The sequence below is a fragment of the Choloepus didactylus genome, chromosome 16 (assembly GCF_015220235.1).
Source record: "Choloepus didactylus isolate mChoDid1 chromosome 16, mChoDid1.pri, whole genome shotgun sequence".
Lineage (NCBI taxonomy): Eukaryota > Metazoa > Chordata > Mammalia > Pilosa > Megalonychidae > Choloepus > Choloepus didactylus.
In genome coordinates this window covers 48389095-48401436 of record NC_051322.1, presented here as the reverse complement: position 1 = coordinate 48401436, position 12342 = coordinate 48389095, and the positions used below count along the sequence as shown (strand labels likewise).

At 33.7% G+C, this 12342-nt stretch overlaps 1 protein-coding gene across 4 annotated transcripts in view; it reads left to right on the top strand.

Moving 5' to 3' along the window:
* RNF138 (ring finger protein 138) overlaps window positions 1-8862 on the top strand; it is a 74780-nt gene extending 65918 nt beyond the window's left edge. For all 4 annotated transcript variants that reach the window (XM_037806376.1, XM_037806374.1, XM_037806373.1 and 1 more), the window contains 4 exons: window positions 2378-2434; window positions 3188-3296; window positions 4748-4855; window positions 6447-8862. In XM_037806376.1, coding sequence (XP_037662304.1) covers window positions 2378-2434; window positions 3188-3296; window positions 4748-4855; window positions 6447-6515 — 343 coding nt within the window. In that variant the 3' untranslated portion in view covers window positions 6516-8862. The remainder of the gene's footprint in view (window positions 1-2377; window positions 2435-3187; window positions 3297-4747; window positions 4856-6446) is intronic.
* The last annotated feature ends 3480 nt before the right edge of the window (window positions 8863-12342 follow it).

Here is a 12342-nt window from a genome sequence, read left to right as displayed (position 1 = left end):
TCTTTTGTCTTTTCTTTTCAGCATGCAGAATTCCCTTTTGTAATCCGGTAGGGCAGGTCTTTTATTGAGCAACTCTCTCAGTTTCCATTTATTTGTGAATATTTTAAACTCACCCTCACATTTGAAGGATAATGTTGCCTGAAAAAGAATTTTTGCTAGCAGTTTTTCTCTCTGATACCTTAAATATGTTATATTACTGCCTTCTCTCCTCCCTGATTAGAAATCAGCACTTTGTTTTACTTGAGGATCCCTTACATGTGGCAAATTGCTTTTTTCTCCCTACTTTCCGAATTCTGTCTTTATCTTTGGCATTTGATTAGTACATGGTTTGGAGTTGATCTATTAGGGTTTATTCTGTTTGGAGTATATTGTGCCACTTAGACATGTATATTCATGTCTTTCATAAGAATTGGGAAGTTTTTCGCCATTATTTCTTCAAATACTCTTTCTGCTCCTTTTCCCTTCTCTTCTGGGACACCCATGATGTACATGCTTGTGCACTTTGTGCTGTCACCCAAATCCCTGAGACACTGCTCAATTTTTTCAGTTCTTCTGGCTGTATCATTTTGATTGTCTTGCGCTGATTCTTTCTTCTACCTGTTATTTGCCGTTGTATGTCTCTAATCTGCTTTTAATCTTTAATATTTTGCCTTTCATCCCCAGAATTTGTTAGGTGTCTTTTTATACTTTCAAATTCTTTATGCTCACACATTGTCTTAATATCTTCATCTCTTTATATTTTCCTTTATCTCCAAGATAATGTTTGAACATCTTTGATTAGTTGTTCCAACTCTGAGTCTCCCCTGAAGTTTTAACTTGTTCCTTTGGCTGAGCCATGTTTTCCTGTTTCTTAGTATGGGTTGTAATTTTTTGCTGGCGTGTAGGCATCTGATTCTCTTGATGAGTTACTCTGAAGGTCAGATTCTCTCTTGTGTATGGTCTTATTGTTGATTAGCTTTGTGTTAAGATTGTTTTTTGACCCTCCGTCCAACTTATTCTAGATCTTTAAAATAGCCTGAGCTTAACATTAGATTTTTTCAGCTCTTCATCTGATTCTTCCCCTGGATTTGCGGTACAGATGTTAAGATTGTACTTTTTGTGTAATTGTTTCACTTCCAGGAGAAAGGTTCCTTTGTGCTGTTCCTTCTCTGGGAATCTTGATCTGTTCTGTTTGTTTTTGTACAGAATTTTCTCCCCAGCTACTATGATTTGTTTAAATTCTCTCTCACCCAGTGCCTCCTTTTCTTTATACTTTTCATTTCTTAGACCCCACTGTCTTAAAGCAGTTCAGTTTAATCCATCCTACCTCCCCTTTCTTTTTCTCTGTGAGACTTTTTTGCCCTCTGTTCCTTCCCCTTTAGGGTATCCCACCCCAGGGAGCCATATGGTGTCATTCCGGAAGGGTGTGTCACTACAGAAGTCTGGATTGAATGTGAGCGCGTACCTTGCCAGCCAGTTTACCGTGGTTCCCCCCCACCCCAACCCCCACCTTTGGGCACTTTTGTATGCAGCAATCATCAGCAGTTTTTGTCCCTCCCAGGGTCTCTTTGGATTTGGATTCCTGTGCCTGGATATGCTTGGGGTTCTAACTTGGCTGCTGTGAGTGGCTTTATAGTCCTTTTTGTGTAGCATTTTCTCCCCAGTTCCTATGATTTCTTTAAATTATCTCCCTCACTCAGGGCCCCTTTCCTTACACTTTTGTCCCGAGACCTGTCCTTTCGTATAGCAGTTCATTTTAACTGCCCGGCCCCGCCACTTTAATTTTTTTCTGTGAATCTTTTGTGCCTCCAGTTTCTTCTCTATTAGGGCATCCCACCCCAGGGAGCCAAATGGGGTCAGTTCAGGAAGGTGGGTCACTCCAGAAAAGTCAGTTTTCTGTATAGGTGGTCCAGTCAGCATACACTGGATCAAGTGGGTGCACTTCTTGGCGTGGTCTTGCCCCCCTCCCCTGGATCCCCTTCTCTGCGCATCACGACTTACTGGCTTGTGTTCGTCTGACCTCTGTGGACTTGATAGATGTGGGGTTCTGACTCACTGCTGTGAGTGGCATCCATGATGGGAGAGTCCCAGACCATCCTGCCTCTGCACAACTCCCAAGCTGTGTGGAACTGAATGAGGTAGATGGGTCCAGGATGGCAATTTCCTACCTGTAGTTGGAGAATATTTTTCTTTTTCTTTAATTCAGTGTTTGTGGAGTCCTTCTTCAGTCTCTGTGATCTTCTTGAGTTCTAAGCAAGTGGGGTTTGTCCTTCTATTAGCTGATTCTGTGAGTAGACTTTTGTAGGGGATGCCATGTTGATGACATTGCTCCCAAGTTAATGAATGTAATAAAATACATTAAAACTTCATTAACATTTTTCCCCCTCTGCTTCTTAAGTAATAGGAGTGAAACGTCCACATCTGATAACACAGAAACTTATCAAGAGAATACAAGGTAAGCTTTTGAAAAATTCTGCTACTTTATTAAATAATATTTATCACTTTATCAAATAAGGGCTTTTTAAAGTAAAAGGTAAACTTTTTCATTCAGTTAACGCACCATCTAAAGTAGCTATTAGCAATTTAGGAATAAAAAGTACAAGTTGCTTCAGGAAACAAACATTAAATTAGAAGAGTTTACCTGTACTCTTTCACTGCAGTCAGTTTTTCTCCACGCATGATTTAGGTAGAGTTGTCAATATTGAAGTATCCCTTGGCTGAAATTCAGAAACATTAAAATGTATGATTGCCAAACTGTTTTGAAATATTTCATTCTGGTGATCATTGCTTTAGATTTTCACTTTTATGAGTGGTTTTGTATGTTAGGGTCCTAGGGACTGGGATATACTAAAGATATATTGTTCAAAGTCTTTTAAGCAGTTTAATTTTTAGATACGGGCTTTCAAAACTGGATCACCACAGGATATTTTAAATTATCAAGGGACCACCACCTGAACTAGTATAATCAAGTTATTTGGACCTAACTACTTAATAAATGGACCTGTTAGGTTTTTTTGTTTTGTTGCATGGAGGCATTGTGAAAAAATTTACTGAGACACAAAGGGCACTGTGAATTGAGAATGTATTCCTTGTATTGTATAATAATTATAACAGGTTATTTTAAAAGAAATGACATAACAATTGGTCAAAAAATAGTTGAGCATCATGATTTTGATATAAGTATACTTCATTTAAAATTGCTTTATAGTTCTGGGCATCCCACCTTTAAGTGTCCGTTGTGTCAAGAATCAAATTTTACCAGACAGCGTTTACTGGATCATTGTAACAGCAATCACCTATTTCAGATAGTTCCTGTGGTAAGTACGCATGTTTAAGACAGTTTTCTGTTTAGATTAATCCATGCTGTTCCATTTGTTTAATTTATTTAAATTTTGGCAGGGGCATTATCGATAAGGTAGTTTTTTTGTTTTTTAATCAATAAATGATTCATGTCTGTATAGCAAAGTGAGATATTTAAAATTCCGGTAGCTCACATGATTAAAAGGGTGATGCTTATTGTGTGGGTAATGTCAGAGAATAGCCTTGTGAAGAGGGAAGTAATGAAAGATGAATCAAGAATTCATCACCAAGAAGTAACAGGACTTAACTCTATTGGTGACTCTCAGTTTCTTGCTCTATATGGATTTGGTTAGGTAGTTCTGCTGCCAGTGAAAACACATACATGTAAGAATAAAGCCAGTAGTGTTTTTAATTGTATTTTTTTAGGATCTAGGATATGAATGCATATAGCAAAGAAGGGGAGAAAATGATAGTTATATGTATGATCCTTCTTGATGTAACTTTTGAGTGTAAAAAGAGTGGTGAGACCTTTTTGATGAATGAGGGAGATAGCGCAGGACTCCAGCATTGTGTTAATGGTCATATAACTGCCAATTTGGAACATGAATTTCAGAGGTAAGTGGATTCATCTGCGGATGGAACATGATAAACAGTTGGAAGAGATACTTTTAGTTTCAGCTGAACATATAGATATGTAAATTTTTTGAAGAATAAGAAGAGAAGGAAAATATTATAAATAAAATAAGGGCTGTAGATATTTCTAACTTGTCCTAGTAGATTTACTTAGAAAAAATTATGAAAGCATATGCCAGTAACTATTGAGGAAGCCCGTAAACTCTTGCATAGGACTAAGGGAGAGACATCTGTAACTTTGCTCATTAAAAGAGGGTCAGTTGCTGTTACGTAAACACATTCAGGGCCAAAGACAGCTCCAGGAAAAATCTCTCATATCTAATAGATTTCACTTATTGCTTTTATTTTATATAGGATTACCAAATTTGTTTTCATTTCAGTATGTTATATATTCACATTTAAAAATTCACTTAAAACCTTAAGGATACAGCTTAAAGTTTACTTCATTTTTGTTTTACTTATAAATGAAATGCAGGTAATTATATCACATGTGAATTAAATGAGTACCTACCAGTTACATTGTAGGAGGTCAATTAATGATAACTTTCATTATAATAGGTATTATTAAAGGCTGGATATTGTGTTTCTATTGAAACAGTTGTGTAATTGGAGATTTAAAAAGAAGTAGAATGTTAAGAGCTCTCCTTTTTTGGTGCTTTGTTAGGTAAATGTGATTTATCTAAGATAATTTGGTTGGGGAATGAACTAGGCACAGAAATTGGTCCTTAAAGCTTTTCCTGTAGATATTTTACATAACATAGCCTGTGTTATTTAAATACCCTCAAATATTTACATTTTATTATTTTCATGTTTTATTTCAATCTCTTTTTCTTAGACATGTCCTATTTGTGTGTCTCTTCCTTGGGGAGATCCTAGCCAGATTACTAGAAATTTCGTTAGTCATCTAAATCAAAGACATCAGTTTGATTATGGAGAATTTGTGGTAAGTGAATTCTTCAAGATTAAGAAAAAGCCATTTAACAAAAAAAAATTTTTTTTAATTTAACTTTACATTAATTTTTTGAATCTAGACTTGAGTTTTGAAGCAAGCTGTTTCATGCCAGATATAAAGTAAGTTCTGTAGTTTTTAGTAAAGTAAGGGTGAACTTTGGTTTACAGAAATGGTAAAAGTTGAATTTGATACTGATAGAGGAAGAGGAAACAAACCATCAGATTAACAAAATTATATGAAAACTGTTAAGGTAAAATTGTACCTACTTACGTTAAAATTAGTATAACATATGAAGGAAGGTGCGTTTCTCATGTAGTAATTATTTTTCATGAGCTTGTTAAACTATAATAGATTTTTCACATCTACATGTTAAACACATTGTTTTGAAAAACTGGAGGGAACTTGATTATCAGGCAGCCAGGTTGAATTGGTGGATGTTAGCCTCAGTCACCTGCTTTAAAAGAGTGAGTGAGGGAAATTACATAAAATAAAAATGGATCCAAAACATGGGATTAATTTCTACATCCCAAATGTGTCATAATCTTTTTTTTTTAAATTAGATGAATTCTCATTTACTAATCGTGAAATTGTGTTTTATCCAACATCAGTGTAAATTAAAAGTTCATCTAATTCAAGATTAATCCCTGACAAAGAATGGCTGATAATTATTTTCCAATTCAGGCAAGCACAGGCATGCATGTGCAATTCTGGCAGTGACATGAATAGAATTTACAGTTTGCTCTCCAATGTTGAAATTAGATCCTTCCTGAGAAATATTTTTTTATTTTGTGGAATTTGCATCTTTTAGTTATGCTATTTCAAAGTAATTCAGAACTGTGTAAAATTCAGATGTACTCTGTTTTAGCATTTTATGAAGTAATGGAAGATTATTCTTCAATTATCATTGTAAGAAAGGTTACTTTGGGGAATGTATATTTGGATAAACTAGAATGTTTTGTGAATCACGATCTAATTTTCAGATTGCTTTATCTTGCCATAGAAAAAAATATAAAGGCTAAAAGCTGTTTTGATGAAAATGAATATAATATAAGTTTTAGTTACTTGAGATTGTCAGGAGGAAACTGATATATTTTAAAGCAAACCCATAGGACATCCAGTTGCTATCAAATAGAATTTAAGATGAGTAGTGTTATAACTAAGATGGATTAAGCTGTGTTTTTAGCTTCATGTTATGGTTAAGAAGCTTTTAATTTAGTAAATATTTATTTAAAATGTATTCCTGCAGACATCTGGCAGTCTTTTCTAGAGATGACACAAGTTTATCCAATGATTGTGGGTTGCAATTAGTTGTATCTCCATTCAGTGAATAATCCTAAGGCACTTAACTCCCTCAGATTTCATTTGCTGTGGCCCTTTCAGTTAATTATCAGTTATTCCTAAATAAATAATTACAACTGAACTTTTTAAAATTAAAGTTATGTAAATCACCTTTTAAAGGATAATATATGTAATACATGGAGTAACCTGAATAAATGAAATGTGTATATAATGTTAATCAGCCTATAGTATTGAGTATTCAGGTAAATTTGCCCTATTAACATGTTAATATTATTGTTTTTAGGATCTTCAGCTAGATGAGGAAACCCAATATCAAACTGCTGTTGAAGAGTCTTTCCAAGTAAATATCTGAAGTCCATAAACATCTTTGCATCTTTGTACCTGCAAGTGCCATCTTTAAGGGGAGAACTACATAAAGTCATCATTTCAGTAACTTGATGTGTATATTAATAAAAGTAATTCACTCTATTGTTTTAGTTTTTTAACTGAAAAATAAAGGTGGGACATGTAACAACTTCATTCTCTTGATAAATTAAAAAATGAAAGTTATATTAGCTTTAAAAGTATAAAAAAGAATTATATTTCACCAGTGTAATGGTGAAAAGGAAACCCCTGTTGTACATTTATCTTTTTTGTTACATATTCTTGAATTTTTCATAATGTTGCTTTTGAAATTTGGTAAAGTTTCTAACATTTACTTTATTGTATACTTGTAACACACAGTAGCAAATTCTGAAAAATGTGATTGATATAAACCTAACAAATCTGAGCCAGTTATCAGAGATGCAGAGTAGAAACTTGAAGTGTTAAATGGAACAATCCAAAGTAAAATGGAACAATCCAAAGTAAACTTTTTATAAAATTCATTCTAGCTGAAGAATTCCACTTTAAGAAAATTGTATTTATATAACTTTTAGTATTTTTGAAGACTAGTGAGATTTCTTTAATAAATTTAACTCTTTAAAAAGTGAAAGCTCATTGTAAAGATGTTTTCTTTTTGGTATTAGGTAATAAAGAGAAAAATTTATTTCTTTGGTGGGCAGTTGGTAATTTCAATCTTGTTCATGTGGCCAATTTCTGAGCCTAAAATATAGTAAGCTGGAAGACAGCTCTTTGGCCTCATAATTTCTCAATAGCCACTATTTCTGATTAGCTAAGATTAAACATTAAATATTTTCAGTTGGTGAAATTATATTCTGTATATATTTACATGAGAGGTTTGACTTCATTATTTCTCAGTTTAGAATTTCAAAGTTAAAGATGTATATGTATATATACATATATGTATGGATGTATACGTACATATATATATGCATGCAGTTTGTCAGGTTATATACAGAATTTCCATAAAGGATTTTTAAAATAGACAAGCAATATGAAGTGTTTATCTGATTCGATCAAAATTTTGTACATCACCAAATTTTTAGAAAAATAGTCAAATGCTAAGTGGGCTCCTTGGCTGCTATTACTAACCTTAATTGTGTTTACGCACGCGCGCGCGCACACACACACAGGCACACAATACCTGTTAATGTGGTGCTCATTTGTTATTTTCAAAGATAAGATAATGTGTGACCGTGAAGTAGTTGGTTTCTACCAGCCATTCTCTTTCACTACTGTTTAGTTAAAGCCGGATTTGTTCGTAACATTCATTCATGAGACTCATAAACTATCTTGTACTAGAACGCCCAAATCCCAGACGAAAGGATGAAGAGTGGATTTGCTGACATTCCATACTAATATACATTGTTTAGGCTTTCTTTAAAATAAATAACTAAAAGAAGGTAAAGGAAAATCTCAGAAGTAGTGTGCTGCTAATACATACATATATTGTATAAAAAGTGTATTTTGGTTTTGTTAAAACCCTTTTTGACTTTTCTACGATGAACATTTTTAACTTTATTTAATAAAAACATTAATTTTGGAAGTGGAGTTTTGTAAAAACCTTTTTGGCCAGTCAGTAATGACTATTTATCAATAGTAATAACAATCACCAAAAAAAAAAAACCCCCCAAAACCATACTTACAGATGAACATGCCTTGGATCTGTCATTCTAAAGATTGATTTTTACTATGTGCTTGAATATTTTCTCTGCAATTACATGAGGGTAATTTTTAAGAATAGCTGTTTAGTAAACGATTTTTCAAAGGAGACTTTTGGACCATAAATTTTTTTTTCCAGTTTAAAGCAATATTTTTAGTTTCTTTCAAAGTTTAATACTTTCAGTATGTCAAATCAAACTATTTTGGGGTTTGAGAAGTTTCTTAAAGGCAAACTGTGGTAGAAATTTTCTTGATGAATTGTGTTTTGAAGTATTGTGGATGAGTTAAATATCAATAGTCTTGTGGTTTCTTTAAAGCTTTTTTCATAAGGAAAATACTGACTTTATTTGTTGTTATCTGAGAACTCCTGAGTGTGGAAGTGAATGTTTAAAATTCCCCCTCCTTTTGTTAATGGATTGGGAATAGAGACAGGCTTTACAGATTTACAGTTTAAATTCATGAAAAAAGTCCTTATTTTTAATATTGTCAATAGCTGAGGCATGATAAAGGAGAGAAACTGTATTGATAGTTAAATACCGAAATTTCATTTTACCTTACTTAGTAAAGCTATTTCCTTCAACAAATTATAGTTCATGCTGTTAATTTTATTTCAGATGTGTTGCTTTATTTTTTCAATTAAAAGTGGTTTTCTCCTACTTGCGTGTCTAATTAAAATTTTGTCTAGGGGCAAACATAACATTTAATTCCCATAGCTCACTCCTGAAAGACATGTTGGAGATAACCTCCCCCCCCCCCCTTAAAATAGATAGGTTTATAAAGTTAAATCCAGCATATAGCATCAGCATGTGGTAGATTTCTCCTATTTTATATTTATTTCAAATGTTAATTTATAAAGTATTTTATGAAGGGTTCATGCAGCAAAATTTTTAAGCCCTGTTACTGGCCATGCAGAAAGCTAATTAATAACTGGATTGGTTAACAAACCACTTTTATATGGAAAAATTACCCTTAAGCAAGACATATTAGGGGCATAAGAACATATTGCCTAATGTAATGTTATATACTTTTTTGGCTGCTTTAGTAAGTGTTACGATCTTCAGTGAACTTACAGAAGCTCTTCAGGGCTGCTTTTCAAATAAAGAATGAACCTTTTATGTGGGTGACATCTTAGTATATGTAAAAAAGGTGTGACCCGGAAGACATGTAAATATATGTAGTGTAAAAATTATAGAAATATAAAGTGCTCATTCCACTATAACATTTAATGTGCACTATAATTTTCTAATTATGCAGTAAAATTTTGATTAAAAACAGGGAATGGAGATTAGTTATGTTAAGGGATTAAAAGGAGGCTATAGGAACTTCAGGAAAATGGGTATGATAGCCCACCCTCTACAGCAGCTTTCCAATCCTGGGATCAAGAGAGGATAGTTGGCACACTCTTTTCCACCCTTAATGGGGAAGATAAATGATACATGTGTGTATTCCATTACATGCTTGATTGACAAACTTTGTATTAATCCGTACCATACAATTTCCTATGTAACAGGAATTCTGAAGAATATAGTGGTGAAAGACGCGTTGCAGACTTCTAGATGAGCAGGGTGGGGGACGGGGCAAATGAGGAGACTAATAATCAGGTGAGTTATATGAGACAAGAGGGGGGAGAAATTCCATATCTGCCTAAATGGGCAATAATGGTCCCTAATACTGAAAATGCACAAACTGAACATAACCTGAATAATCAGCTCTTAGATAAGAAAAAAATATTTCTAGAATCCTGTAAGTCCCCTTATTCCTACTTCCAATCAGAATTCCCAATCACCCCTCTCCTTCCTTGAGCACCAGATTGTTTTGCCTGCTTTAATATTTACATAAATGTAGCCATGGTATGTTTTTATTTCTAGCTCCTTTTGCACAATATTTTCAATTTTTGTCTGTTTTTTCTTTTAGTCAGCGGCTCCCTGTGAGAATTTGTGTTTTGTCCACGTCAGAAAAGCTTAGTAGTCCAGAATTGCTTTTTAATATGTTTTTTGAAATTTGTATTAAATGTATTTCAAGTTACTCTTTCACATGTTGGCATCTAGGGATGCCAAATCTAGGCAAAATCTAGGGTAAAAACTGGCTCATCTCCTTGTAATAACCAAAGAAAGCTGGGTAAAGTGTCTAACCAAATGCTCTTGCCTAACCTGTTCCATAAGCTCCGTATGGGATGTTCTTTTCAGGGCATTTTTGTAGGGATGGGATTTTAATAAAGTATATAAGGAGTTTATTTTCTGGGAATAGAGTCAATAACTGCCAGTTGGAACTAAGGGGACGCAAAAGAGGGAGTAAATGGATCTCTACTGGGGGACTTCCAGCAACATTTAAAACTACAGCATAGTTTTTTGAAATGGTGTGATTTCAAAACAATCTGGTTTTGAGATTTTGCAGGTTAACACTTGTGTATATTGAACAAATTAGCCTCTCACCTCAGTGAATAGTTGTGAAGACTAAATGGGTTAATACAGGCTTGGAAAGGAGCCTATTGTCTTTACAATTACTGTATATTCAGTACAGATCTACCAGTTGTATTAATATCTGGCAGGTCTTACTTCAGTCTCTGTAAAATCCTACCAGGAAAGTCTGGAATGTTTCTTTTTCTTTTCTTCCTTTTTTCTAGAATATCTAACATACCTAAAGGGGTATTAGTCTTTATTTGCTAGCTTCAACTATTTTTGTATGAAGATTTAAGACACTGTAAGAAGTACAAATATCCCAAAGAATGAGAAATTCTAAATAAGGAATAATACATTTTCAAGAATAATCTTCATAATGAACTATCAGCTGATGATCACTTTGTAATGAAATGTATGCCCAGGATTTATTATGAGAAATTTACTTAACCCACTTTTATTTTTAACATTCCTGGTTCTTAGCCACCAGTTTACATGGAGAAACCATGGTCTCTGGAAGAAAACTTATTTTGCAATGTTAACATTATTTGGCCTTTTTGCAAATCTCTTTAATATCCAGCTTAATGGAAGACAGTTGGAGTCTTATCTCTGCTTCTTCATTCAATCTGTTGGATATGTTTTGGTTGAAGGATATGAAAAAAATTTAGTCAGATAATGGGAGAAAAGGGAGGAGTAGCTTAATAACCTTCTTTAGATAATTGGATATTTGATACTATACCAAAACTCAATAAATGGTAGTTTCTTAAAAGTTAGTTGCAATCTGAAACTATGTCAATAGACTGTATATACAGTTACAGTAAGATCCATTGGTTTGTCTTGCACTTTGAATCTTTTATGCATGGTTTTGTAACTGTGCATTGGTCAGTTGGAACATATGAGTTATGCAGCTCTTTCAAATGTTAACACATATTTAATATATCATACGATGTTAATATAACATCACCATTGATCTTACCAGTCTTTAAAATTCTGGAAGCTGAGAAGTTCACTGTAACTTTTCAAAAATTCTAATCTTCACTTAAAACCTCAAATTTTATAGTTGGTGACAAATAGTTTTCCCTGAAGTGTGATAGGCTCACTTCATTCATTTTTTTGAGAAAATGTCTGCCAAATACACGAGACTGAATTAACATGGCTTGTCAGTCTTTCTTTAAAGGAAAAAAATGGCTGTGACATGAAAAACAGCAGTTTTGAGCTCACAACTCAAAACACTTGCACAAATACATTTCTTTAGGATAGCCACTACATTATTATGCAGAAGTGCTTTGTGTGTACTTCCCATTTCATCAAACAATATTAAAAAGATACATAAGGGTCAAATTTTAATACAATTAAAGTTTCCTCTGCTTCTTTCATTCAGGGCATTTGTAAGTAAAGTTTCTGTGTTCTTTTACTATACTGAGTGCATAATGGTGAAGAAGATAGTAACTAGGACACTGGGTGCTCTTGTCTTGATTCCTGCTAAGGCACTGGCAGTGCAAATGTCAATATGGTGAGAAAGACAAATAAATGTCTTAGTATTATTTTGAAAATATTTTTGACCTCACAGACCCCCCTGAAGTTTTTCAGAGAACTACAGCTCCCCACCCCAGAGTTCATGGACCACGCTTAGTGAGGAACTGTTGATGTATACCATATTTTATAAGTTAAAATTATCTTAGCACATTCTTTCATTTTCTTAATGGTGTCTTGAAATGCCAAAATTTTAAATTTTGATGA